The following is a 27,688-nucleotide window of genomic DNA, read 5'->3' as shown; positions in this document are numbered from 1 at the left end:
TTTATTATTCTCTTTTTGGATACCATCCACTTGTAGGCAGATCAGCAAAATAAATGACAAGGGAGCTGTTAAGACTTTCTTTCTTTCTTTCTTTTAAGTTTATTTATTTATTTTGAGAGAGCGTGAGCACAGGCTGGGGAGGGGCAGAGACAGAGGGAGAGAGAGAATCCCAAGCAGGCTCTGCACTGTCAGCACAGAGCCCAAAGTGGAGTTTGAATCACAAACTGTGAGATCATGACCTGGGCTGAAATCGAGAGTCGGACGTGTAACCGACTGAGTCACCCAGGTGCCCCAAGATTTTCTTTGTTAGAACATGTCCCTCCAGTTATCAGAAGGTAAAGGGGAAATCAAATTGTCCTCTAAACCCACCTTTGTCACCATGTACAACCACTCAGACTGCTCCATTGCAATGGAGTTGGGAGTGGGTCTTTCCAATCATTGTCTCTGTCTGAAGTCAGGTGCTGCTCAATCTGACCCTTTGGATCCTGTCTTTTGTATATACTCCCTAATCTTTACCTTGTGGATTTAGGAATTATGGGGGAAATAAAATAAAATGTGACTATAAACCAGACCAGGACTATAGCATTAATTAAGGTTGCATAATTTTGAAAAAAATACACTAATTCTTAGGGCCTCATTTCAGTTTCCTAATCTATGAATGAAGAAATAAAGCTGTATGATGGTTATGTCTCTCAGTCCAAAAACAAAAACCAAGAAACCAAAAAAAACTCTGAAGCTCTTCAAACTATTTCCAAGCTTCTAAGGGCTTGAAGAAGGCTTAATCATGAATTTTTCAAGACAAGGATGGAATAAGTTGTAAGGAAATACCCAAAGAAAAGGAAAATTCTTTGCAGAAATTAGAACATATAATGGCTAATGAAAATATATCAGTATGGTGTAATGGACTTTTGAGCATATGTGTTACATTTTTACATCAGAATTATAAAGCTCTTATATGTGAATGGAAGATATTAACTCCCTGAAGATATACATGGATATCTTATGTAAAATGGCAACTTGACTTTCCCAAAATGTGTTCGTGCAACGTTAATAAGTTTTACTTGAAAGAGGGTCCCATGAACAAACATTTTGGTTCAGCAATATTTAATCCCTATCATGTGCCAGGCATTATTTAGATGTTGAGGATATTCTAGTAAGCAAGAGAAACAAGGGTTTGTAATCCAGGATAGAAAAATCAGAATTTTCAAAAACTAAAGTGGTGGTGAGTGCTACAAAGGAAATAAAGTTGGTGATGTGGTGGATATTGTGATAGCACTGTATGGTGACAGATGGCAGCTACACTTGTGAGCATGGCATGGTGTGTAGACTTTTGTCCAATCACTATGTTGTATACCTGAACCTAATGTAACGTTGTGTGTCAACTGTACTTCAAGTAAAAAAAAAAAAAAGGAAGAAAGAGGGGCACTTGAGTGGCTCAGTCGGTTAAGCATCTAACTCTTGATATCGACTCAGGTCATGATCTCACTGTTCACAAAATGGAGCCCTGTGTCTGGCTCTATGTTGACAGCAAAGAGCCTGCTTGGGATTCTCTGTCTCCTTCTTTCTCTCTGCCCCTTTCCTGCTTGTGTGCTCTCTAGAAAGAAAGAAAGAAAGAAAGAAAGAAAGAAAGAAAGAAAAGAAAGAAAGAGAAAGGAAAAGAAAGAAAGACAGAAAAGACAGAGGGAAGGAAGGAAGATGGCATTTGGGTTGAGGCTTGAAGGATGAAGAGAAGCTGGTGTTAAGAAGAGCTGAAAGCTATGTTTTCAGGCAGGGGAACCTAAGTATAAAGGCCCCTCATGTAGGAGAGGGCTTGGTATAGAAAAGGCATAGAAGGAAGCCTAAGTGGACAAAAGAGTGGTCATGGAGAAGGTGAGTGGTAGTTGATAAGATCTGGAAGTGAGGCTTGAGCCAGAGGTCATGAGACTCTATGTAGGCTAATATACGAAGATTAGACTTTAAGAATATTAAACCTATTGATATATTTTAGGAATAAGCAGAGGGTAACATTTTTTTTTTTTTTAAAGTTCATTTTGGCTCTTTTGCTGGAATGGTTTTAAGAAACTAAGAGTGGAAACAGAGATACCAGTTAGAAGGACATTGCAGTGTTCTTTTGAGAAGGGATGTGCCCTGGACTGAAGGGATGGATGCAATGATGGAGGGAGGTGAGCAGATATTTTTTGGAGGTCAAACGCAAAGACCTTGTGGACAGATTATATGTGGTTGGTGAGGGGGAAAGGGAAGAACCACAATGATTTCCAGATAACACTCAACTAAATATATTTTTTAAGTGACATATTATCTCAGAGCCTTTAACATGTTAATGCACATTGATACCCCAAGCAGGGGTACATATAGCATTTTCAAACTTGTTTCTCCATGGAAACCCAGACAGTTCTCTTTAAACCTTAGCACATCCTTTGTGCTTGCATTCTCAAATTGACATTCACCTCTTAATGCTTTGGAAGTTAAAATCTATAGTGGAAAAAGTATTTATTTAAAGGAAACAGTAATAGAATTGTTGAATCATTATGTTGTACACCTAAGCTAATATAACACTGTACGTTAATTATACTTGAATAAAAAAAGTAGTAAAATAAGTAAATAACAAAAGAAAAAAAATGAAACAAAAGAAGAAAGAAAAGGAAACAGTAGTAGAGTGTAGTTTGTTTCTTTAACGTCTTTATCTATTTAACCATTCATTTACATATTCAACAAATGCCTACTAAACACTGCTTATGTTCCAGACCCAGTAATGGGATCACCAAAGCAAATAAGAATCCTTTTCCTAATGCAGTACATTTATAAAGAACTGTTTTTTGAAAATCAATTTAAAAGGAGGAATTGAGCAATAAGATAAAAGGAAAGAGGAGTTAGTCATACTGCAAATATTTTGTAAAAGAATTTTGGGAGGGAGTAAAATAAATTTGTAGTAGCATAAAGGAGTCTCTTTGGGATGCAGTCCCTTAGGAGGACACTGAAATACATGCACGGGTGGTTAGCAGCAAGGCTGGTTTCTTTTATCAGGTCTTGAAGAGTTTGATGTGTGGTATTCTTGGGTAAAACCAATACAGTGGGACTATGAATATTGGCAGGTGGGTTACAAGTTTATGTTGGACCAAGCTAAGTCAGGTAATGCAGGTTAACTCAAATTTTCCATAGTCATATTCCCTGCAAATAGTTGTGTGCTGGGAGTCAATTTAGTTCCAACAAAATGTACTAAATGGTACCATGTAACTATAAAAAGCCACTATCACCAGATTTTCCTCTCCTATTTCTTGAGGTCTTGGCATTAGAGATCATGGTACTCTGCAAGGACTTCTAGAAACGTGAATAAATCAGTCTGACATATGATTACCAGTGTAGACATAGCTAATATAATTCCAAAGAGACACTATAGATCTTTCTAAATTTTAGGGATTTGTTATGCTATGATAATAGTTTTGCAAAAGGGCTCTGATTTTCCTTTATTTTTTATAAGCAAATTTTTATACATTTTATAAATCCCATATTTTCTTATAAACCCATAAGAATTTGAGCTGTTGGACTGAAGATCGTTTATCCAAGAATGAGGTATAAAAAAAAAAGCATTGAAATGAACATGAAAAATACTCATTAAGAAACATTATGATACTGTTCAGGTATCTTTGGTAAAAACACATATAATATTTATGGAATTTTCCCTTTCTTCAGTCTCATGCTATGACTGTCTCTGAACTGAGGGCTGCATTTGCATGCTATTAGGGTCACAGATCACATTCCTAAGGAATAAAAAAAATAAATCTGTCCAATTAGTAAATCCTATTCACACAATAAATTCTTTTTTATTTGTATGAGTTTGGAACATGAACATGGTGCTTGTAAAGTGAGGGGCACTTTACATATTCTAAAGAAGAATAAAAAGTGACTAGGGAGATAAGAACAGTATGATAAGCATTATATTTATGCAATAAAGTTAATTCAGAAAATCTGTTGTATTTATAACCTAGAAGAGGTTGTCCTTTTCAAGGCATTAAAATGGACTAAAATATTCAGAAAACTTACTTGAAATCCTTCCAAACACATCTTTTATGTAGCTCTATAAAATATATTTATTTATTTAAACTAATGGCATTTCTAAATGAACAAAATGAACAAATGAACAAAAGGACGAAATAGTAAATGTTGGATGTTCATCTTACCAAAGTAAAAGCCCTGTAAGGTGTCAGAAATCACATTCAGAATGAATGTGTATAGTATCCTCCATTTGCCCCTCCAAATCTACCTTCTCCCCTTCCGCATCCTACTACTGGCCATGGGAGGCTGATGTACATGGACTCCCTTGCCCTCTGGCTTTGACTAGTTTTGCCAATGGGGAGCTCTGACAGAAGCTGGAGAAAAAAAAAAAAAGGAGAGCACTTATGCCCTTTCTCTCTTTCTGAGGGGCCTCTTCAGGCTGTCAGTGCTCCTTCATAGAGGCCCTTCTTCTGGTGTCCCATTATATTGACTCCTCCCTCTAGGTTCTGGTGGCCACTCCCTAACCTTGACCTAAATATGTGAACAGATTTAATGTTATTTTACTCTCCTCAGTGTTCCCGCATCTTTGTGGATAATCCCTTCATTATATCTTTTTGAACTACCCAATTTGTATTTTTCATATGATTTCTGTTTGGGCACAGACTGATTAAATTCTTGTCCCCGGAGCCTCCTTAAGCTATCTATATCTACATGGCATGTGATATAACATCAAGAATGAATTGTCAGGGCAATATAGTGTGGGAATTGTATTCTTATCATGTGCCAGACACTATGATCTTTAAAATGCAAAGCTGTACTTCCAACTCAGAGACATTTGTAAATTACAATTCCTAAAAGGTGGAGAATTTGTTTGGATTGATGCTCTCAAGAACTTTCTCTTATCTTTGGGAAATGCTTGTTGTGAAGTTCTGACCAACCTGAGAGACTATTGGAAGCTTTCTTCTCTTGGACATTTATTTATTCACCAATCATGTATTGTTCACACAGTATATGTAAAAAATTATTCTAGATGTGCATTCAACCATCACTTAACAAATGGAAAAAAAAAATCATACCAAAGATGTCATATATTTTAACCTTTCTTAATGTCAGAAGAGTAGTTATTGGTAGAATCAAGACTTGAACCTATATATTCTGATTCAAAGTTTTATAGATTTTCATTACATTGTGCATGAAAGAAACAAAATTTCTCCTTTGGCCTATTAAGAGAAACAGGGCAAACACTCACATCTAATATTCAAATTAATGTAGACAATTACCAGTGCGGAATTAAACATAAAATGCATTCACATTTAAGAAATGTAGACAGCACTTCTGGTGAAGCGTCTCTTAGGCTTCTTGGAAGAAGTGATTAAGTCCAGTTTAGTCATATAAGGTCCATGGAAGCGCAAGGGGCACTCAGATCATGGAGAAACTTTGAACACTGAGCCAGAAAATGTGAAATCTACTCCCTAGTCAATCAGTATCTTTTAAAAGTGTTTGATCAAGACTGTGAATAACATCAATGAGTAATCAGTTGAGGATTATGAAAATTAATTTGGCAGAACTTCATAGAATAGATTGGAGATTAAAAAAAGAAAAGAAGGCAGACTTATTAGAAATCTTGATAAGTGAGAAGTAACAAAGATTATTGATAAGGTGAGAGAGAGAATAAGTAAGAAAAATACTTGCAGGAACATAAGTAAAAAAATTCAATGACTAGTTACATTTTAGAAAATAGGAAAGAAGTTAAGGATGTCTGAGTTTTGGCCTTGAGTTAATGGCAAGATAGTGCTTCTAAGAGCAGAAAAAAAAAAGAGTAATTTGTTTGAGGGAAAGAGGAGCAGGTAAAAATAACAGCTTTGTTCTGGAAATGTTTACTTTGACATTGAAAGGTAGGATTTGTAGTAGGTAATATCGGAAAAGAAGCCTAAAGTCAAGTTGATTAGAGTCATCTGTGTGATTGTTTAGTAGATGTCTTGTTTTCATTTATAGAGTGTAGGTGGACTGGGGTTGGATGGATGTGGCAGTTGGATGGGAAGGGGCAGTGAGTATGGACAAAGGGACCAGTGCCAAGATAGAATATTCTTGGAGGTCTAAGTCAAACTGGGAGATATGTTTATGCAAAGCTCTTCTGGTAGAGTGTGGTCAATCAATGTTGTATCTTACAATAAATATGGTGCTTAGCGGGAAAAAAAAAAAAGCAACAAGTTTGGAAGCTAAGAGGGAAGAGAAAAATATGCAAATGGTATTGAAAATAGTTTTGAAGAGCTATTTAGTAATAAGCCATGGATTATTTTCTCCAGTCCTGTTGTACCTGATGAATATTGTGGTGAATATTTTGAAGAATGGGGTGGTTGCTGAAGACTTTGGTGACTGAAGGTGATAAGGTAAAAAGAAGAGGATGGAAAACTAAGGTTTGGAGAATATTTGTTTTTGAGTGTGAGGTTCGGTGGAGGGGGAGAAATGAAACGAATTAGAGGAAGGGGAGACTAAAATGCAATTATAACCGAGGAATTAAAGGTTTTTCAGGATGAAGAAGTAGTCATCTTCTCATGACAATAACTGACAAAAGGCAATTGGAATCAACAATTATGATATTGAAAACTTTTGAGAATGGATTTTTATTATATTATTACACTGGCAGCCAGAGGTTGCAGAGTTAAGGCAGCATGATGTGGTATACAGAACAGGAGTTTTCAAGTGTGACAGACCTGATTTGGAATCCCAGTTCTGTCCCTTACCAGCTGTGTCAATTTGGCAAGGCTACTTACGAATATTCTTAGTTTCCTAAGCTGTAAAAAATAATTCCCGGTTGTCAAATTCTTATAAGGAATCAATGAGGCAGATGAAATTGCTGGTAGAATGCCTAGAACATAGCAGTCTCTTAATTAAATCCATTCCTTTAAGAAAATAATAAGTGGTAAGGATACAGAAGAAAAAGCAAGAATAGGATAATCCTTTGAAAAGTTTCATGGTGAAAGGACCTGAGACATTTATAGGGAAAATTTTTTAGTCTAGTTGGAACTGTATACACTTGCTGGTGGAGGAGAGGAGCCAAGATGGATGGGGCTAGTGAGGAACTAAGAACCAAAAAGGGTAACTGAACAATCAAGAGGGTGGATGACAAAATATCAAGGACTTAGGATAAAGTGAACAGGAGGAAGAGTTAGTCTTAAAAAGGAACACACGCTTCTTTGGAGACTATTTGGCAGGAGAGAAAATAAATATATTTTTAAGTGTAGAGAGAAGAAGCTGTAGAAGCTCTTTTTGAAAGCATATGTCTTCTTGGTAAAGAGACTGTGTCATTTACTAAATGAGGGACTGATGAGGAAGCAGAGCTTAAGTAGAGTAGAAAAATTCGAAACACATCATGAAGAAGGCTATTGGGGTCAATCAATAGAAAAGACTAAATTGACTGCTAATCAGGAGAGACTAGTGACTGATGTGGAATTGAGATAGATTTCACTAGAATATAGGAAGCAGTAGACAGAGAACCCATTCTTTAACAATAGTACCATATACTAAGAAGCTCCTGAAATTATCCAAGCAAAAGGGTGAGAATCTAAGAGATGTGTCCTGGTGAGGAGATTGAGGAGAAGGTGAGATAAATAAAAAACTGGTTGAGTGACTGTGACCTGAAAGTACTTTTCATATTGATTTACTAAAATGTAATCAGTTATGTGAACTTCAAAAATATGCAGAGTCTAGTAGGAACTCTATTTGATTATTGGAGACCTTATTGATAAGTAGAAAGGAGTAGTTGGGGTTTGTATACTGTGATCAAAATTCCAACAGAAAAGGGAAGCTGAAGCCTGCTTTAGCCTCAAGGCAATCCTGAGGCTAGGGCATGTCCTCAGAACATCAGGGACTCAGTCTAGTGGGTGGGTTAAAGGATCTATGCTCCTCCTGAATCTCTGCTTGAGTAGAATATGATATAGCCATTGGGCTAGCCCTCTGGACCAGCCCCGCCAAGAGGAAGGGTACAGAAATCTTTGACAGAGGATTATGTAAAATTGAAAGAAAAATATGACTTTTAAAGAACTTGATTTTCTTAAACTTGTTGGAGAAGAAATCTCTGTCCATTTGGAGTGGGAAAAGAGCAAAGGTTTTTCATCAGAGCAGTAGGTAGCCAATTGCAGCTTCAGAATGCAATCAAATGAAGGGTCACAACATCAGCTGGGGGAATCTGCAAAGGAATAAATAGTTCCTAAAAGGACAGCAGGTATTGATGGTTTACAAAATCTTAAGGTCAACTAAACCTAGCATGTTTCATACCTTTGTTACCCTTATTCATTTGTTCACTCATTCACTCATTACCTATCAAATGACAGACAGTAATGGACTAGATCCTTAAATAGACAAGGTTCCAGTCTGATGGAGCTTACATTCCAATTGGGAATGGGATGGGGAGGAGAGAACACTGGAATATAAAAAATAATACATTGAAAAAAAAACAGTACAATGAGTCCTCAGGATCTGAAGCATTTTTTGTGTATGTGTGTATATGCTTGGGTATGTGTGTATATATGTATATTGCTAGAGTAGGTTTAAGTGTAGTTGTGTGTGTGTATGTGTGTGTGTCTATGATAAAGATACAGAAAGGATTAGTTGTAGATTTTTCTGGCCATTCTAGATCCAAACAAAGAAAATAACTACCAAATAAAATCAGTGTGGGAATGATTTTGGTATAATATGGCATAATTTAGTGAACACCTTTTTCTTTGTTTATATTCTTTTAAAGTTTGTTGCCTATCAGAGAAAACATTTGATATTTAATATTTCCAAGATTACTGTGGTGAGCTAGACATTCTCTTATGTTTTTGATGGGATTATAAATTATTAAGTGTTTCTGGAAAGCAATTTGGCAATATATATTAAAATCATGAATATGTTCTTATGTTTTCAATATGCAATTTTAGGGACTTTATCTTATGGGAAATAATCCACCATGTGGGCAAAGCTTTATGCATAGAGATACTCACTATAACCCAATTAATAACAGAAATAAAATGCCAAATATTTAAATTATGTATGAATAGAGAAGTAGTTGTCTTGTAGTAGGTGCATGAACTGTATGAATATCATGTAAATAATTAAAATTATGTGCTCAAGGAATTTTAATGACATAGGACCATATTTATGATATAGAAGGCTATGTAAAAAGAACAGGATAAAAATTTTTATATGTTGTAATTCTTAATATGTAAAACAATTCCATAAAATTGGATGGGAGGAAATAGGCCAAAATGCTTTATACCTGAAGCATTTTCTATGATTTGTACATGTGACTTTTTATATGCAGAAATACCAATAAATATTATTTTAAAAACCCCACATTTCAGTGGGAATTAAATGCTCCTGTGATTGTTCTATAAACCAGTAAGTCCTATTATGGAATGTTCTGGCAAATCAGCACATACATATATAAAACCATAATATCCATTCAAATTTTTGTTAAATAATCTGTCAGATGGGTATGTTTTAGAGCAATGAAGCGATTGTCTTGGCTGCTTTTCTTTAGAAAAGCTTTTCTTAACTTTTATTTTTATTTTTTTTTTATCTTTTTTTTAACGTTTTATTATTTTTGAGACAGAGAGAGACAGAGCATGAACGGGGGAGGGGCAGAGAGAGAGGGAGACACAGAATAGGAAGCAGGCTCCAGGCTCTGAGCCATCAGCCCAGAGCCCAACGCAGGGCTCGAACTCAGGGACCGCGAGATCGTGACCTGAGCTGAAGTCCGACGCTTAACCGACTGAGCCACCCAGGCACCCCATCTTTTCTTAACTTTTTAGCATAACCGATTATGGCCTGTCCTTGGTCTGTGCATAGCAAATCTGGTGAAGTAGTAGACATGGCTTTCATTTGCAAATAGTTTTACAAGAAGTGATTTTAATTGAGTAAATAGAAAGCATAAGCTTGGATTTATGATTGGACCAATATTTCTTAAAATGTAGTGCTGGGTAGGGGCGCCTGGGTGACTTGGTCGGATGAGTGTCTGACTTCGGCTCAGGTCATGATCTCACAGTCCGTGAGTTCGAGCCCTGCGTCGGGCTCTGTGCTGACAGCTCAGAGCCTGGAGCCTGTTTCAGATTCTGTGTCTCCCTCTCTCTGACCCTCCCCCGTTCATGCTCTGTCTCTCTCTGTCTCAAAAATAAATAAACGTTAAAAAAAAAATTTAAAAAAAATGTAGTGCTGGGATCCCTTGCAACAGAGTCATCTCTGAAAATTGTTTAAAATGTAGATTTCTTAGCCTACTAAATCAAATCTGAGGATGGATACTGGGAAGATGTATTTTTTTTTAATTTTTAAAAAAATGTTTATTTATTTTTGAGAGAGAGAGAGAGAGACATAGTGTAAGCAGGGGAGGGGCAGAGAGACAGGGAGACACAGAATCTGAAGCGGGCTCTAGGCACTGAGCTGTCAGCCCAGAGCCCAGTGCAGTGCTCAAACCCAGGAGCTGTGAGATCATGACCTGAGTTGAAGTCGGAGGCTCAACTGACTGAGCCACCCAGGTGTCCCTGGGAAGTTGTATTTTTAAAGATATGCCCTAAGTAATTCTCCTGAGATTCTCTAAGAACCACCAGTTAAGGTAGAAATGTTTGAGATTTAGAAATTCTAACCTTGTCTGCTCCAATGCTTCTTATGTAGAATGAGATCTTTTCTCAACAGCTTGGATCCAAAATACAGAGAATTTGGCCTAGCAGTAAGTCAGAATTAGGGGATGGGGTCTCTCTACTGTTCTGTTGCAATCTTATTAGAGAGCTTTAGATTTGGAATTCTTTGAGACCATAGGCAAGTGGTCAGTCACCTTGCTGGAAATAGTAATAGGGTGACTGAATAGGTAATTTGTGGTCCGGATCCTATGAAAGTGTCTCTTGGATGAAATACTTGCCTAAATCATTATAGAGTTTACAGCTCTTAATGAAACAGGCCTCCAGGGAGAGTGGTCATACCCTAGAGGATAAGAGCAGAGCCAGACACACCTGTCACTTACTATGTGCCAGGATGAATTAAACAACTCAAAATCTTAGATTCTTCTCTCATAAAATGGAATTACTAATAGTGCCAGCTGAATCATGAAAAGTTGTGTGCCAGTCGTTGAGCACAGGGCCTGGCATGAAGTAAGCACTTATAAATGCCTACAGTGATGACTTCACAAGAATTCAACTATGTAAGCTTGAGAGGTCAGGCTTTTCCAGTGATTTTTTCCCAAGTTTTCTATCTTTTCCAGTTGATTTTTCAAAGACCATCTTAGTTATCAGAAAAGCCCTGGGATTTGGGGCACCTGGGTAGCTCAGTCGGTTAAGCATCCGACTTCAGCTCAGGTCATGATCTCTCAGTCCATGAGTCTGAGTCCCACGTTGGGCTCTGTGCTGACAGCACAGATCCTGGAGTCTGCCTCGGATTATGTGTTTCCCTCTCTCTCTGCCCCTCCCCCATTCATGCTCTGTCTCTGTCTCTCTCTTTAAAAAATAAATAAACATTAAAAAAGAAAAGAAAAGCCTGGGGATTTGAATAATCCCAATTCTTGGAGGGCAGGGGCTCTAAGGTTACCTCTAGTTCTTCATCTGAGGTAGATTTTTGATATCTGTTGTTTTCATGGAATATCCAATACTTATGTCACTTACTGAAATCTGCTGTCTGGGTTGGGTATGACTGAACGGAATTATGTAAATTATCACTTGCAGAGTGACTTTTCTTTGTATACATTCTCTAGTTACTAAGAAAATCAAAGCTCATTTCCAAACACACACACACACACACACACACACACACACACACACACACACACACTCACAATACACACAGCCTTAACCCTGGCCACCTTTGTAATACTTCTGGGTGCCACATTGTTTCAAGCTGTTTTAGGTTCAAATAGGCATCTCTGGCTTTATGATGGTTGCTACCATGAAGCACACTTACATCACCCTTTTCTTGCCTTATTGGTTAATATTCCCTGAGTAAAAGTATTTGTTACACTTTTCCTTAATTTAAACTTGCATTTGTCAAGTGATAGGCATCTCTAGTGGCTTCTCAACTTTAGGAAAATACCAACACCCCTCCCGGAAATACCACTAAATCAGGCTGAGACAATTACCAGGAGCAATCCTTTAGATTATCCAGTTGCATAACACACTTCTTGAATAAATGACATAACCTAATTTAGGATACATCACCAAATTCAAGTCAGAGAGTATCCTTTGCCAGTCAATAAGAGTGCGGGTCACTGGAAGATCTCTTCGTAGAATTTTTCTCAGGGCTTCGTTCGATAACTCCTGTAATTCTTCTAAGACTGCAACTTGAAATATATTCTCTTGCTCTTCCACAAGCCTCGCAAAACTTAAAGCCAGTTGAGCTTGGTTAACTATTTCCAAGCTTTCTTTCAGGTCCTTGGAGATTTCAACATGAAGGTTGACAGCCTTGAAGAAGTGAGCTTGCACAAAAATTCTTCCTGTTACTTGGGTTAGAAATGGATTGATTTGGAAAATCCATTTAGATTTCCAAAGGCCATTCCAGCAGTCTCTTGTTTCATAGCTGTGGTCCTCAATGCACGCTATCAAGAACTCCTTATTTTTCACGTTTTTTCTCAGCACGTTGCAATTTCCTTTTGGGTAGTGATCACTCACGTACAGTTTTAAGGCACACAGAACAACATTTCTCAGGTATTCTGTCTCATTCCGAATGATACCGTGACTTTGGATGTCTTTTAACTGGTTTTGAAGCAGGTCGAATTTGAAAGAAAGTTTGCTTTGATAGTCAAAAAATCGGTAGTCACCCATTACGTTGTGGTGAGACAAGAGTACTGGATTTCCATCGATAGAGAGTGGTACACAATATTTCTGGCAGTGTTGGTGGCCTGCACACTCACCTTGATGGTGCATAAGTTTTTCATCACGGATAAGCAGACAGAGATCATCAAAGGCATTTACAAATTCCCCTGGAGGAGCCTGTATCAACAGTCTGCGAATTACTCTTTCTTTCTCCTTCCTACTCAGAACGCTAAGTGACATGCTTGGTTGCAGCAGAAGCAAAGCTTCTGAAATAAAGAGTATTCAAAGGATGAGAAAACATTCCATGAGACACCTTTCCCATCAAGGTGTTAAACATTCAAGCTTAAGATTACTATGGCTAATCATGAAAACAGGTTGTCTTGCAAGCTGAGTCTACTGATGAAGTCATAAAGAACCTTTCTCTATGAAGTGTGGAACCTTTGATGATGTCACCATGGGTGTTCAGGCCAAAAGAAAAACATGACGGTCACCTGACAGCGTGGTACCCAGCCATTCAGCTGTATGTATTTTGAAGATTTTAAAAACTTAGCCTCCCAAACAGCCTTCTTCAACAGTGGTGTGTCGCTGTGTACATTCTATGTTGTCAGGAATCCACAGAAGCAGCCTAGAGTTTCTAGAGAGGGTTTGGCAGCCCTTTGCACCTCTGGGGACCACAGTGGCATTTATTTATCCACGGGCCCTCAGAATATTCTCCCCAAACCCACTGGTAGCACATTATGCCCAAAAGTTTCAGGGGGGTTCAACAAAAGAGTAAAAATAAAACAAGGTACGATGGCAGTTGACAGAAAAATGCCAAACAGCAGAGGATACTGCATTATAAACATTGAGGGTTTGAAGATTGTCAAAATGTAAGCAAGAAGCCAGAAACTTTCAAGGGCAGTGAAATGCAGGGACCACATCTGGCATGTGGATTCTATGGGATTTAATTGTGAGCTATCTCCAAAGAACAAAGGTGCAAACCACTCTGTATTTTCTGCTTTCTCTCTAGAAAAGGGTCAGAGGCAACAGCTGATGAATATCAAGAAATTCCTTTACTACAAAAGGGCAGAGTTGACTATATTTGAAACCTGTGACAACATGTAATGGGGAGAGACTACTAAGCAAGGAGAAGCATAACAACAGGTCATGAAAATATGGAGAACAAATATCCATTCAAAAGTCCTTTCTGTTCCTCTTTTCTCTTCTTCCTCTTAATTAATCTCCTTTACTTGATTCTCCTCTTTCTTCTTGAAGAGTCTGGAAGTTAAGCCTCTCTTAGAGGTTTAAGTATAAACCTCTTCCTTCCATCCGTCCTAAGCTTTTTTGCATTTCCCTTACTTCCTGTCTTTTTCTTATGAGAACATGAGCTTTGCCATATTAAGTCATAGCCTTTATATGTGAGGGCTTTTCATTAGTTTTAGCAGTCTGAAACTCAGTGGAATTTTGAACAATTTTCACAAGTACCTTTCATGATATTATAAGTTGTCATATTAATTCCCAACTTCAGTTTTTCCAATTGAAGTGTCCTGATTTTTTTGTAGTTTGTCTGTGTACAATAAGTAAGCTTGATTATTTTAATTTTCTATTCATACCAAATATACACTCAGCATGGCATTTTTAACCCTTTCTGGTGTTACTTAAAATGTTGCCTTTTTTTGGCACGTGTAGCTGGACATCTGGCTAATGTCATGGTAATAATAATTATATCAAACATGGTAACTATTTATTGAACACTCAGTAGCAGAAACTGTGTTCAGTAATATATTCAGAACTTATGCCCTCACTTTCCCTAAATATTAATTTGCTCACCTTTCAGATGAGGAAAGTGAACTTGAGAGAGGTCAAGTGACAGGGAGATCTTGAAGCCCAGCTGTCCCCCAAGTCCATGTCTCAGGAAATAGACTGTATTTCCCAAATAATAACTTGATTCCTCAAATGTTTATTTTTATTCTTTTCCTGTAATTTTTATTGTGTTATGTATGCCCTCTCATACCTTCACTACAGAATAGTACCTACTTAATTTTGTTTTAACCATAATTTATCATAGAATTATTTTGTCACTTAAGCAAAAGATAGACTATCCCTTAAAAATAAAAATAAAAATGTTAAATTGAAAAGAAATCAAATATTTCCTTAGGCATTTTAAGTACTTAATGATTTTCTGTGAGAATTTCCTTAACTTCTTTTTTTGTGCTTCATACATGGTTTTTGTCGATGATTCGGGATGAATTTAGAGGTGGAAAAATTAACCTAGAAAAAACTCACAAATTACTTGAAAAATTAGATATTCAGTGCAATTATGTTCATGTGAAATCTATATTTAAGGTGAGATAATATCCACCCCTTGTCTGCCCCACCCTATGAAGGACTTAATCCAATATAGGGGAAATGTCAATAGCTACTTGGATGCTTTCTACAGAAAATACATATGAAAAATTAGTCTCTTGAGAATTAAAGCAATTAATTATGCTATATATATTTACAATCAAGAAGGAGAGAATTTAGGTAGGAGATAAAATAAGTTAATGGTAAAATTTGAAATAATACCAGGTTATTAATTTAGCATAATTAGCTGAAGATACAAGAATGTTCATGTAAGATTAGGATCGGTCATATGATTAGATCAAAATCACATAAATGAAGAAATGGTAAATGGATTAGATGTTAGTGATTTATAGAAGGAAAAAGAAATCTTGAGAAAAATGGTATTTTACTCACTTCAAAGTAGAAAATCATGCCAGAAGTTTTCTTTGTTTGAAGAACTAGTGGGGATGGAAACTGGATCAATTTTTTCACTAAAGGACAGAGGGAAAGATCATCAATAAGTAAGAAAAATCCAAGCACTCAGCTGAGTTTTGTGCTAGGAAAAGGCAAATTTCTTGGCAAGTCAAGTAAAAATACTGGATTGGCTAATTAAGTTAAGAAGATGGAAATCCTGAATATGATACTGTTTTCTGAAAGTGACTACCCAGATAACAGTCTGTGAAATTCTTACCATTAATACAAACTGGGAAACCTGTGTTACCGGCCTGTAAGCTAACCAGTTAGCCTGATATAATTTCATGGATGACGGCCAAGGCAGGCTTTTGGTTCAGAGAAAATAGCCTTGTTACAAAAATAGCCATTGCAAGGATATCAGCATCTTGGTGCTATTTCTCCAAGTCTCAATTCCCAAAGCATGATGTGAAGAGGGCCAACTGAAGGAGGCACATGCCCTGGGTTGTCTTATCAGAGAGGGACCTCAAGTTTAAGGAACCCAAATCTTTTATTACAGGAAGTAAGCCTGTCTGATCTTTGCCCTGGAGGGTGCCCTTATCATTATTATCATGCACAGTAAACAAACCTGCTTTTTCCCCTCGAGGGAGACATTATCTTTTCATCATGCAAACATCCTTGAAAAGCTAGTTCTGAAGTAAGTGTTGGTGCCTCTGCTGGAAAACCTGCAGAGACACAGGAAACCATGGAGCAGCCCTATCAAGTACTTCTCTCAACAAGATTTAGCCCCCATGTTTACAAATCACAAAGAGGAGGTTCAAAAAAAAAAAAAAAAAGCTGCACTTCTCAAGAGACTGCAGTAAAAGACAAAAGTTTCAGATTGTTTTTTATGAATGCAAGTAGTCCGTGCTGCCATAAGCTATCAGAATTTTAAGCAATTCATGTCTAATACTATACCTGAAGAACACAAGGTCTGTGAAAGATCTTCACAAGTAGAACTTCCCCCCAGTGGTATCACTCAATGGGAGAACCAAATATGTACTTTTTTGGTTTAATAAAATTCACGTTCAACACAACAGAGAGGTAATATATTAAATCTGTATCAAATGTGAAATGTGATCAATCTTATTCAGTGATTATCAGGTTGCTTTGCATTACCTGCAAAATGAAGATATGTGTCTGAGCTGTACTTGAGTAAAGTGCATGCCCTATTAAAAAGTGTTATGTAAAATGTGCAACAGTTCTAACAGGTAAAGAAATAGGTCATTAATTGATATTAACAATTATTTAGACGTGAGAGGGTGAAGGTCTAGTTTGTTTAGCAAAACCTTTCTGGAATGGCTATGAAAATAATTTTTATAATTGAGGGACAGAGATTGCTTAGAATTCTTTAAAAACCTCTTTAAAATGGCCTCAAATAATTTAAGCATAAATTGCATATAAACAAGGCTGATGATCATGACAAGAAATTGTTATCAAAATAATTCCCCTAGGCCCTTGAATAGATGATACTTTGTTGCCTTTGGCTACATTGCCATATATGCATTAAGAAATTAATTAAATAGAATGCTAGGGAAGGTGTATTGGCTAATGAAATTTTCTGGATAGCTAAAAATTAAGCTTCTTAAACATTGGACTGTTTTGCTTCAACTTTTGTTGTTTATCTTTCCAAAATTCACGGTACACCTTGTAGCCAGAGTAAATGCAATGAATCTTAAAGAATCTTATTTTGGTGACCAAAATCTTCCAGCTTCTCAGGGCTATTGTTATTGGCAAGCTCAATGGGCGTGGAGATTCTTCACTCCGTCAGATCTTCCCTGTTCAGTACTTGGCAAATCAGAAATTTCCCTAAGCAAATGTCTTAACCTGCAGAATGGGGAAACTAATATAGTTATCTTGCCAGATTGTGCTGAATAGTAAATATTATTTGTGAATGTATCTAGTATAAGGCTTGGAAAAAAGTAGGCACTCGATAAATATTATTTGAAGTATATCAATCATAATTGTTCAAAAAATATAGGAAGTTGCATTACATATATTGATTTCTTAAGAAGCTGGCATAAATTCTGATGTGAATTTATTTTCTTATTGGGTGAATATTTACTATGAAATTTAAGTAAAGAAGGTGTACCTTTATGACCCTGGCAAAATATTCACATTTTCATTTTACAAAATCAATTCTTGAGCCATGACGTGGGGAGCAATTCTGTAAGATTTTGTTTTATCCCTTTATTAAAAAAAAACTTTATTGCTTTTACCATTGTCATTAATTTGTAGCACACAATATATTTTATAAGAAATATTCTGTGTCATTTCAATATATATTGCTAGTCTGAGATTACATTCTTGATTGTTAGTTGAGTATGAAGTAGCATCCTTCTTAATTTTAAGAATTCATATTATTATAGAACTTACCTTAAGTTTTCAAATTCTCTAAGCAGTTAACAGCCATTATTAAATCTATAGGATGTCCATGGGACTCTGTTAGAAACTGCGGATTGTAAAAAATTAATAAAGTGCTCTCTCTCTCACTCTCTCTCTCTCTCATCAGGAGGAAAAGAAATACAGAAATTACTATTTTATAAGTAGATAATAATAAATATCATAGTTAATAATTACAGGGAATCTGAGAAGACAGAGACTCAGACTTGGGCATCTATAACAGAGGCTGTGGTACAGAGAGCATTCTTATTGTCCCTCGAAGAATAAGAAGCAGTATATGTAGATAACAGTGTGAGAAGTGCTTGGCGAATAAAAGGTAACGATGTATGACTTGCATATAGGATGTATGCAAGGAAGTGATGAGGAGTGCTAGGTATGGCCAGATCACAAAAGTCCTGAGGTAGGCTACAGAGTTTGGATTTTTTTTTATAGACGATGGGTAGCCATTGAACTTTTCTGAGGAGGGAAATAGAATAGTGCAAAGTTTAGGATATATCTGGCAGTAGTGTAGAGTGGTTTGAAAGTTAGAAGGTAGAGAGAGGAGGTAAAGTATTTCTCTGCTGTGTCTGCCCTACAAATCTGCAACTTGGGTCAATTCAGCTACATATTGTTTAGTTCCACTGCAAGTTTATGATTTCCTATTTTAGTTGGTCTGCCACAATCTAAGCTTATTTTTAATCGTCTCTCAAAAACAAATAGCTCCATATCCTTTTCTCTTTTTTTAAAGAATTTTAATTATTTTTGAGAGAGAAAGTGACGGAGAGACAGAGCATGAGTGGGGAATGGGAAGAGAGAGGGAGACACAGTATCTGAAGCAGGCTCCAGGCTCTCAGCATAAAGCCTGATGCAGGGCTCCAAACTCACAAAGACTGAGATCATGACCCAAGCCAAAGTTGGACGCTTAACCAACTGAGCCACCCAGGTGCCCCACTCCATATCCTTTTCTAAAAGTTATATTCTCTCCTGTAGCAAATAAACTGAAAGACACCTTTACATTTCTTTCTCCATTTCCTCAATGATTCATTGCAATAAATTTTGCCTTCATACCTACCTTGAAAACCTCTATTTTTAAAATGGTAAATACAATGGTTAGGCTCTCTGTGCATTTTATTTATCCCTCTTTTCTTAAACTACTCCTATTCTCACTTCTATGACATCACTTTTTTTTTTTTGAAAATTTCTGAACTTTCCTTTTCCATCTGTCCTTAATTTTCTTTCTTTTTACTTTACATATAATTCCTGAACAATCTTATTAACTTTTCTTTTTTTTCCAGTTTTATTGAGATGTAATTGACATATAACATTGTCTTAGTTTTAGGTGTACAACATGATTTGACATACATTGAATTGTATGTATATATTGAAAAGTGATTAACAAGTTTAGTAAACATCCATCAGCTCACATAGGTACAAATTTCTTTTTCTTGTTATTAGAACTTTGAAGATAACTCTTGTAGCAACTTTCAAATATGCAATATGGTATTACTAATTTAGTTACCAGGCTGTGTATTACATCAGCAGAACATGTTATTATATATCCTACATCAGTGTTTGCTATGGTCATCATGTATATTTCATCCCTAGTACTTGTTTATCTTATAACTGCAAAATTGTACCTTTTGACCACCTTTTGAGCCACCTTTTGATCAATCTGTTCTCTCTCTCTATTAGATCAGTTTGTTTAGATTCCACATATACGTGAGATCATATAGTATTTGTCTTTCTTTGTCTGACTTACTTCACTACATAAGGGACTCAAGCTTTGTCCATGATGTCAAAATTTATAGAATTTCTTTCTTTTCTATGGAAGAATAATATCTTATTCACATTTTCTTTATCCATCTGTTTTTAGACACTTAAGTTGCTTCCATGTCTTGGCTATTGTAAATATGGCTCAAATAAACATGGAGGTACAGATACCTTTTCAAAATAGTGATTTTGTTTCCTTTCACTAAATATCAGGAAATGGAATTGTATGATATGGTAGTTCTATTTTTAATTTTTTGAGTAATCTTCATATTGTTTATAACCCTTATTTGAATTCTTTATTAGGTAAATTGCTTATCTCTGTTTCATTAAGATCTGTTCCTGGGGTTTTATCTTGCTCTTTTATTTGGAACATATTCCTCTATTTCTTCATTTTCTTTTACTGTCTGTGTTAGTTTCTGTGCATTAGATAGAACAGCCACCTCCACCAGTTTTGAAGGAGTGGCCTTGTTTAGAAGAAGAACCTATTGTTCATCCCAGACTTAGTTTTTGTTTGTCTCTCAACCTTTGCAATTGTACAAGCAGCCTGCTTTATTCTTAGTGGCTCTCAGTCACTGAGGGAGTGCCAAGACCCATTAGTGTTCCTAAAGGGAGGATCCCAGTCAGCACCTAGATGTGGGCTGATTAGATCCCTCAGGCAGTAGCTTATAAAGTATACAAATAGACCTCTTTCAGGGAAAGACTGGAAGCAAATGTCTCTGTCATCTCCCTCTGCACCAAGCTCCTGAGGGACAACTAGACAAGGATTTTCTCTTTGTTTACCACAATTCTGCTGAACCTGTGAGCACAAACCTCTGAGTGGCAGCTGTAAAAGCTGGAGTGCCAGATATGTACACACATGTGTTTCAGGGAGATATTAGTGATCTGGAGGGAGATAGAGGGAAAGCAGAAAGATGGTACCTACTGGCTTCCCTGATCTCTGGGGGAGACTGTGGGGCCCCAATACCTGTGTTAGATTAGAAGCATGACTCAGGCTATGGCTTTTAAGGTGACCAGGTAGGCCTCTTTCAAGGAAAAACTACATGTTAGTCTATACCTCCGTGCTAAGCCCTGGCGGGGACTAGCCACCAAGAGTCCTTGTGAGCTGTTAAGAACTCTTTACTATAGTTTCGTGGATCTTGTGGACACAAGCCCCAGTTGGCCTTCAGAACTAGGTATTTGTAGGACTTATCTCTCAGGTGGAAGTCTTAAAATTTGGGGCATTACAAGTTAGATCCAAACACTTCACTCCTCAGGGAGAGCTGAGTGTTGTGTGTTCACTCTCAATTATATGTCATCCTGTTGGGGGTGATGTTTGTGGAGAGATTGTGTCTCAGCCTCTCCAACCCATTTTGATATAGAATTTTTTCTCATTTGCTCAATATATAGGCAAGTTAGTTCACTCAGCTAGTTTCCAGGTATCTTTCAGAGGGAATTGTCCCATATATAGCTGTATATTTGGTATGTCTTTGGAAGGAGGTGAGTTCTGGACTTTCCTATGTCACCACCTTGTTGACTTTCAATGGCTTCCATTACTACTTTATAACGGGAACAAAGCACAAATTTTCTATCCTGAACAACAAAACCATATACACGCTACTATTTGTTCATCGCCTGCCATATTCTAGGCCCTGTGTTAGGTTTTTGCATGCACTATTTTAACAAACATCCAAGGAAGTCGTTACTAGCCTCTTTTTACACATTAAGATATTGAGGTGAGGAATGTTGATATGGTTTATATCATATTACTGTGGAGATTCATATCTGGATCTGTCTGCCTGCAAAATCCTTGTTTTTTCTCCAGTAATACATTAGTCCCCACTTCCCATCCCAATCGTCTACTAGTTGTCTTGGCTTAGATGAAGATACTTCAAATTTAATATGTTTAAGTAACCATCTTTCCCTTCAAAACTGTCGTCTTCTCTTTTCTTGGTGATGGAAGCACCATTCTTTCAGTTATCCAAGCCAGAAACCTGGGAGATTCCGGGACTCTTCCTCTTACCTTACCTCCACATCCAATTTTCAAATCTTTTAAGTTGTATTTTATTTCTACACAAAGTCAATTGGTCTCCAACTATTTGCTACTCAAGGCGTGCTCCTCAGACTAGCATTTCTGGCATCCCTTGGGAGCTTGTTAGAAATGTAGCATCAGATGTACTGAAGCTGACTGTGCATTTTAACAAGTCCCTTGGTGACTTATATGTCCATTAAAATTTGAATAGCCCTACGAACTGGTTCCTTGCTTTGAATCCTAGCATCTCCCCTCTTTATAGCTGCCATAGTAATCTTTCTAAAACAAAATCTATATGATTTACCTCATTAAACCTCATCAGCAACTCACTGGTTGAGAATGAAGTCTGAGGGCCTCAGGGCCAAGGGCCCCTTGGATACAGTTTTGACTTCACCTTTATCTCTCTCACTGAAGCTTTACTAACATCCTCTCTAATAACCTGTTTTGTACTGTTACATGTTTATTTACTCTGATCCCAACAGTTAGAATAACCCTTCTCCCCATTTTCAGACAACTATCTTCCTTGTCATTGAAAGCTCATCTCCAGGATCACCTTTTCTATAAAGACTCTCTTTTTGTCTCCAAGAAGAATCACTGAACTTTCTTTGTCTGTTGTGTATAAAGTTTCTATTATAACACTTTCATACCGGCTTTCCTTTTCTAGAATATGAACGCCCAGAGGGCTCTGATAAGGTGTTGCCTTTACATCCTTATTACACAATTTCATTTCTGCTTCAAATATTTAGTTAGGAAGAAAGGGAAGACAGAAGACAAAGTTGCTAAGCAGTTTCAAGTAGTATGTCAGGGGCGCCTAAGTGGCTTGGTGGGTTATGCGTCTGACTTGATTTTGGCTCAGGTCATGATCTCACAGTTTGTGAGACTGAGCCCCACATTGAGCTCTGCACTGACAGTGCAGAGCCTGCTTGGGATTCTCTCTCTCCCTCTCTTTCTGCCCCTCCCCGGCTCACATGTGCTCTCTAAATAAATAAATAAATAAATAAATAAATAAATAAACTTTAACAAAATTTAAAAAAATAAGTTAATATGTCAGATCCTATGATATATTTTGAATACTTTGTTTTTAGTGTAATTTTACAGACAAGTTTAAAACACCTCATCTTAATTTAAAAGTAAATTTTATATTTTGATAGATCAACTTTCTTATATGGTTGTTTATTTTAAGCGACATCTCATCTTTTTACTAGCAAACTAAGCAGTGGAAACCGGGAACAACATGAAAAGCTTTGATTCTGTTCTCTGAAAGTATACTATCAGAATATCAATAGAATTATTTCAATATGTTCTTTTAGCTTCATGTTTTCAACCATACGTTTAAACATACAGTCACTGATGTCCTATGCTAGGGTAGGTCCAGTACTAGGCATTGGAATAAAAAGAATAAAATATCTTCATGGCATTTATGATCTTAAGGTATGAGATATGTTTTTAAATTATACATAAACAATGAATGAGTTTTTTGATAAAGTTCTTTTTATAATGCCTTGTAAAAAAAAAACCACTTAATATTTTTTTAAACAAAACTGGCTTCATTACTCTTATTTTATGCTGTAATTATAAATGATTAATATGTAACATTTCTAAAAGCTACAATATTCCCTGAAGTGGAGCCTGGCATTTTGCATATTTTCTATGATGTGTATTTAAAAATATCTTTTCTTATTCTTCCTAGGTTTAGGGATATATTAACTCCTTTATCCAATTAAATGCACATATTTCACCAGAATTACAACATTGTTTAGGTGATAGATCATATTCTGAATACCTCCAGCCAGGCACTCTTTTAGGTACCAAGAGTATAAGAAAAAAAAATGGCAAACTTCCTATCCAAGGCAATTCTAGAAGGGATTTAGAAAAAAAAGGCTTTCACTCCAGTGTAATAAACTCTATGATAGAAGAAGATGCAGAGTCTTATAAAAACTGAGAGGCAGGGGGATATCTAATGTGGCCTGGGAGAAGACAGGGACTTTGGGAAGACTTCTAGAATAAGACTTTTTTCAATAGTCAGTAAAAATAAAAATAAATAAATAAATAAAATAAAAAAAGAATGAGTAAAAATTAGTAGGTTAGGAAGTTAAAGAAGGGTATTCCAGACAGAAGAAACAGCCTATTCAGTAGCAAGAGATCTTGTTATTTATGCTATAACTAATTCAAAGTGCCAAAAGTATGAGGTACAAGGAAGAAAGGAATGAGAGCAGTTGCCATTAGTGACATCTTAAAGGACCCTGGATGCCACACAATGCAGTTTGGATTTTGTCTGGAAGACAAAAAAGAAATACTGAGCAATTTAAGAGGTAGTTGAAGGGATTGGATTTGTATTTTACACAATTTAATTTTGCTTATATACTGTCAATATGCACAGTGGTGTATTGATTGACATGTATGTCTTTCTTCCTGCTGCTTTTCTATGGGATTGGGGACAATTGACATATGATTTCTGAACTCCAGTTTCCTCCTACAGGGGAGATATTAAATTAATACATTGTTATTCTATCTGCTTCAGCCACTATTATGTGTCTCAGTCCTCAGATTTGAATCTTTCTTGCTCATCACTTTCCTTCTTCCCTCTTCTCCTGCTGCCAATGCTGTTACCCAGACTCCATGATTAGTGACTTCTGTTGCTTTCCATTTGCTTCTCTTTCTACTAAAATTAAAACTTCCCATCTTCAGTAATACAATTTTCACGTGTTGTGTGGGGTTTTTAATTTTTGGCAATTTAATTAATTTTTGATGGTTGACTCCTTTGGGTAGGATCAATTACAGCAATTATTTGGATTTGTGAAATTTTGTTTGAACTCTACACCTTTAATGCTTTCTAGTATCAGATGACAACTTTGATCTTTTGGGAAAAACAAAACAGAACAAGTCACATTGCCAAGTTTAAACCTTGCCCAAAAGTAATAAAACTGTTATTACTTAGTGGATAATGTATTTTATTTTACACTGCTATTTAATAGGACTGTAATTTTCAATTTATACAATTTTATATAACAAAATTTTCAGGAATTATGGGCGCACTTTGGTTTTTATGGGCTTGTTAAAGATCTTATAACAAATTATGAGTGGGATGGGGCTAAAATAAATATAATTCTATAACATTGACTTATGTAGACTTCAAAATCCAGAATTTAAAAATAGTAAGTCGAATCTTGTTAGTCAACTAAGATAAATTTATAATATGAATTACTCTAAGATTACATAATTTTAAGGAGCTATTATTATTTAATGAGCTCTGGGCCAATTTGACAACCATAGATCCCAGCCTTTCTCTCAAACTTATCTCTGTCTCATTCCCACCTGGGGCTTTATTTCAGTCCCTGCTTCCGCAAGTTGCTTCGTACACATGGATTAATGTTCTTTGTGAACTGAACTGGTGCTCTTCCTGTTTGATTCCCAGCTCTGACTGCCTCTTGGATCCCTCATATCAAACTGGCCTACTACTGAAATTTTGCTGATGAAATGAATAGATCATTTCCAGCATGTTTACCCCCTGTTGTACCCTGGGGATTCATTTTATAGGCACAAGTGCAAAAGAGGAAACACTAGGCTGGATGATGTGAGGCAAGCAGAACTTGATAAGATATAACCATACATGGATATTTGCAGCTACCATTTAATGTATCTCCAGTCCTCACAGCAGTTTGATGACATAGGTAGTGCTATCCCCACTATGCAGATGAAGATTATGAAGCTCAGAGAGTTTAATTTATATGTCCCAAGTTCCCATCTATTTTGGAGCTAGGAATGTAATGTTAGCTCCTTCTACTTACAAACTGTCAGATTTCACCACATTACAATGGCCCTTCAACACATGTTCCTTGTACTCAAGCTGTTTACAATGTAATGAGAAAGAATGTCAATAAATAGCCTCTTTTGAAATTAAATTTCCTTCTAAGGTATACTTCCTATACCCCCCATTTTTTTTTGTAAATGATTCTACTAGTTTTTATTCTAACTCTCCCTGATTCTAGACATTCCTGACTTCTCTCTCTCATGCATGTAAAATTTAACAAGTTGAGTCCTTCTGACTTCTCCGTTCATAATTTTGCTGATACCAGTTCTTTTGTTTCTACTCACCACCTCCTGCCTGGATTGCATCTTCTCTGATCCATCTTACAGTTCTATCTCTTCCAATTGGTTATGCAAACTAATCATTCTAAGCTTTTACTTCTGCTAGTCATTTTGCTACTCAGAAACCTCACAGTGTTTCTGTTACTTTTAGTAACTGGACCCAGCCCACTTTGTCTCTGTCTCATAAAGTTCAAACATGAATTTTCCAGAAGAGCCAGGTGAATCCACTCTTTCTTTTTGGAACCTAACTTGTTTGTCCCTGCCCCCAATTCTTCAGTGATTATGTACATTCCACTTCCTTAAGATACATAACTACTGCATTTACTGTAGTATTACCACCACTATTGGAGTTTCTGTAGCTTACAGTGACCTTGAATGTCTGATTTACTCTGATGTTTACACATACCTGTGGCATGAGATTACATACTGTCTGGTTTTAAGAAGGTACTGAAGGAGAGTGGAAGAGAAAAATGAAATGTATAATTGAAAGACAACCTAGAATCCTGGTGATTTCCCACACCTTTTTCCATTCCCAATGTGGCCACTGGATTTTAGGTGGTGATTTTTCACTTTGGTGTCATTTCATGCAGTTTTATAGATTTTATTTGAGATGTGAATCCAATGTAAGATTCATCTTCCTTCACATATTAGTTGTTTTATATATTATACAAATACTCTAACTTATTTATTTTGTGTTTTTTATATTCACCATGTGAGCCCACCAGTCATTTTTTTTTAGTAGGATAATGACAGGCTGAAGCAAGGAAGAATCACCATAGAAGAATTTAGATCAATTTATCGAATTATTGCGCACAGAGAAGAAATTGTTGAGATTTTCAACACGTATTCTGGTAACCAGAAATTTCTTGTTGAAAAAAACCTGCTCCAATTTTTGATACAAGAACAGTATATACTTGACATGAGTCAAAATGTTGCTTTTGAGATCATTCAGAAATATGAGCCTATTGAAGAAGGTATGCTTGCATTTCAAAGTTTTCTCAAATATTTAAATGCAATGTGCTTTTTATGAATTACAGTTCTCAAATTCAAATTTTTGAATGGGTCAAATTTGTTCTGGATAAAATAAAATATTGGCAGTTTTATTTCTATATTTTATAGACTGTATATAAATCTTTTAGGAAACTACATTGTGTAAACAATTACATTCTTTCCTACCTCATTGTCCAGCTTCTTCTTCTTCTTCTTTTTTTTTTAACTGCTTCAGTATATCTCGTAAGTGTTCAGAAATGAGCTTAGGCATGGAAAGCAGGATGAAATTCTGTTATGTGTACTGTAATGAAAGAAAGCATGTTCACTTTCATTAATAAGAGGAAAACCAAGTAATAGGCAGTTTTCTACTTTCATACATTACATTATTGAAAATATATAGAAATATTACATTAGCTAAGTGAAAACTATTCTAGGAAATGAATAAAATATTACAAAATTACTACTTTCTCCATTGTCTATACACGTAATTGTCTACAACATTTCATAAACATTAAATTTTGTTTGCTCTTCCTTCACTTTTGAATATAATCATCTGGTCTAAACTAAATGGCCATCTAAGCTAATAATGTATCAGAGAAAACTAATCTAGGTGATCAGTGGCCAGACCACTGAATACACTTGAGTTAGTGGGGAGAGAGTAAAAAATTAGCAGGAGGCAGACTTCTGGGGTTCTGCAATGTTTTATTCTTTGAGCTGGGTGCTGGTTTTCTAGATGTTTAGCTTATGGAATTTCATTGGCCTATGATATATGTATTTTCTTGTATGTATTTTTAAAATATTAAAAAATCAGAGATTAAATAATATACTCTCTACTTGAATGTTGATATAGAACAACTAAGGGTACTCATTAGAAAAAAAATGTGTTTCTACAGTAAAATTAGAAATAGTATCATTATTAATTTTAAAT

The 27,688-nt window shown here is 36.2% G+C and overlaps 2 protein-coding genes across 7 annotated transcripts in view; one reads left to right on the top strand and one right to left on the bottom strand.

The window, feature by feature from the left end:
• Window positions 1–8,023: 8,023 nt before the first annotated feature.
• On the bottom strand, window positions 8,024–13,124 carry CAPZA3 (capping actin protein of muscle Z-line subunit alpha 3). Of its 2 annotated transcripts, none has more exons than XM_042945925.1 (2): window positions 12,095–13,124; window positions 8,024–8,182 (listed from the first exon to the last, which is right to left on the bottom strand). In XM_042945925.1, the coding sequence occupies exon 1, from the start codon at window positions 13,005–13,007 to the stop codon at window positions 12,108–12,110; it is 900 nt and encodes a 299-aa protein (XP_042801859.1). In that variant the 5' UTR covers window positions 13,008–13,124; the 3' UTR covers window positions 8,024–8,182; window positions 12,095–12,107. The 2 variants fall into 2 exon arrangements, with proteins under 2 accessions (XP_042801859.1, XP_042801860.1); XM_042945926.1 differs by having other exon boundaries at window positions 12,174–13,124.
• A 66-nt stretch (window positions 13,125–13,190) lies between these two features.
• The window catches only part of PLCZ1 (phospholipase C zeta 1), a 45,671-nt gene continuing 31,173 nt past the window's right edge, over window positions 13,191–27,688 (top strand). For 4 of the 5 annotated variants that reach the window (XM_042945924.1, XM_042945923.1, XM_042945921.1 and 1 more), the window contains exons 1-4: window positions 13,192–13,287; window positions 13,777–13,932; window positions 14,969–15,092; window positions 26,513–26,744. In XM_042945924.1, coding sequence (XP_042801858.1) covers window positions 13,922–13,932; window positions 14,969–15,092; window positions 26,513–26,744 — 367 coding nt within the window. In that variant the 5' untranslated portion in view covers window positions 13,192–13,287; window positions 13,777–13,921. Of the gene's footprint in view, window positions 13,288–13,776; window positions 13,933–14,968; window positions 15,093–26,512; window positions 26,745–27,688 lie in introns of all 5 variants that reach the window. The other variant, XR_006204713.1, reaches the window with a different exon arrangement.

This window comes from Panthera leo, chromosome B4, assembly GCF_018350215.1.
Source record: "Panthera leo isolate Ple1 chromosome B4, P.leo_Ple1_pat1.1, whole genome shotgun sequence".
Taxonomy (NCBI): Eukaryota; Metazoa; Chordata; class Mammalia; order Carnivora; family Felidae; genus Panthera; species Panthera leo.
Note: the sequence above shows the minus strand (reverse complement) of the source record. Positions and strands in the feature narration are given on the sequence as shown.

Coding starts and splice junctions, on each gene's coding strand:
- CAPZA3 (XM_042945925.1), bottom strand. CDS start 13,007: ATGTCACTTAGCGTTCTGAGTAGGAAGGAGAAAGAAAGAGTAATTCGC.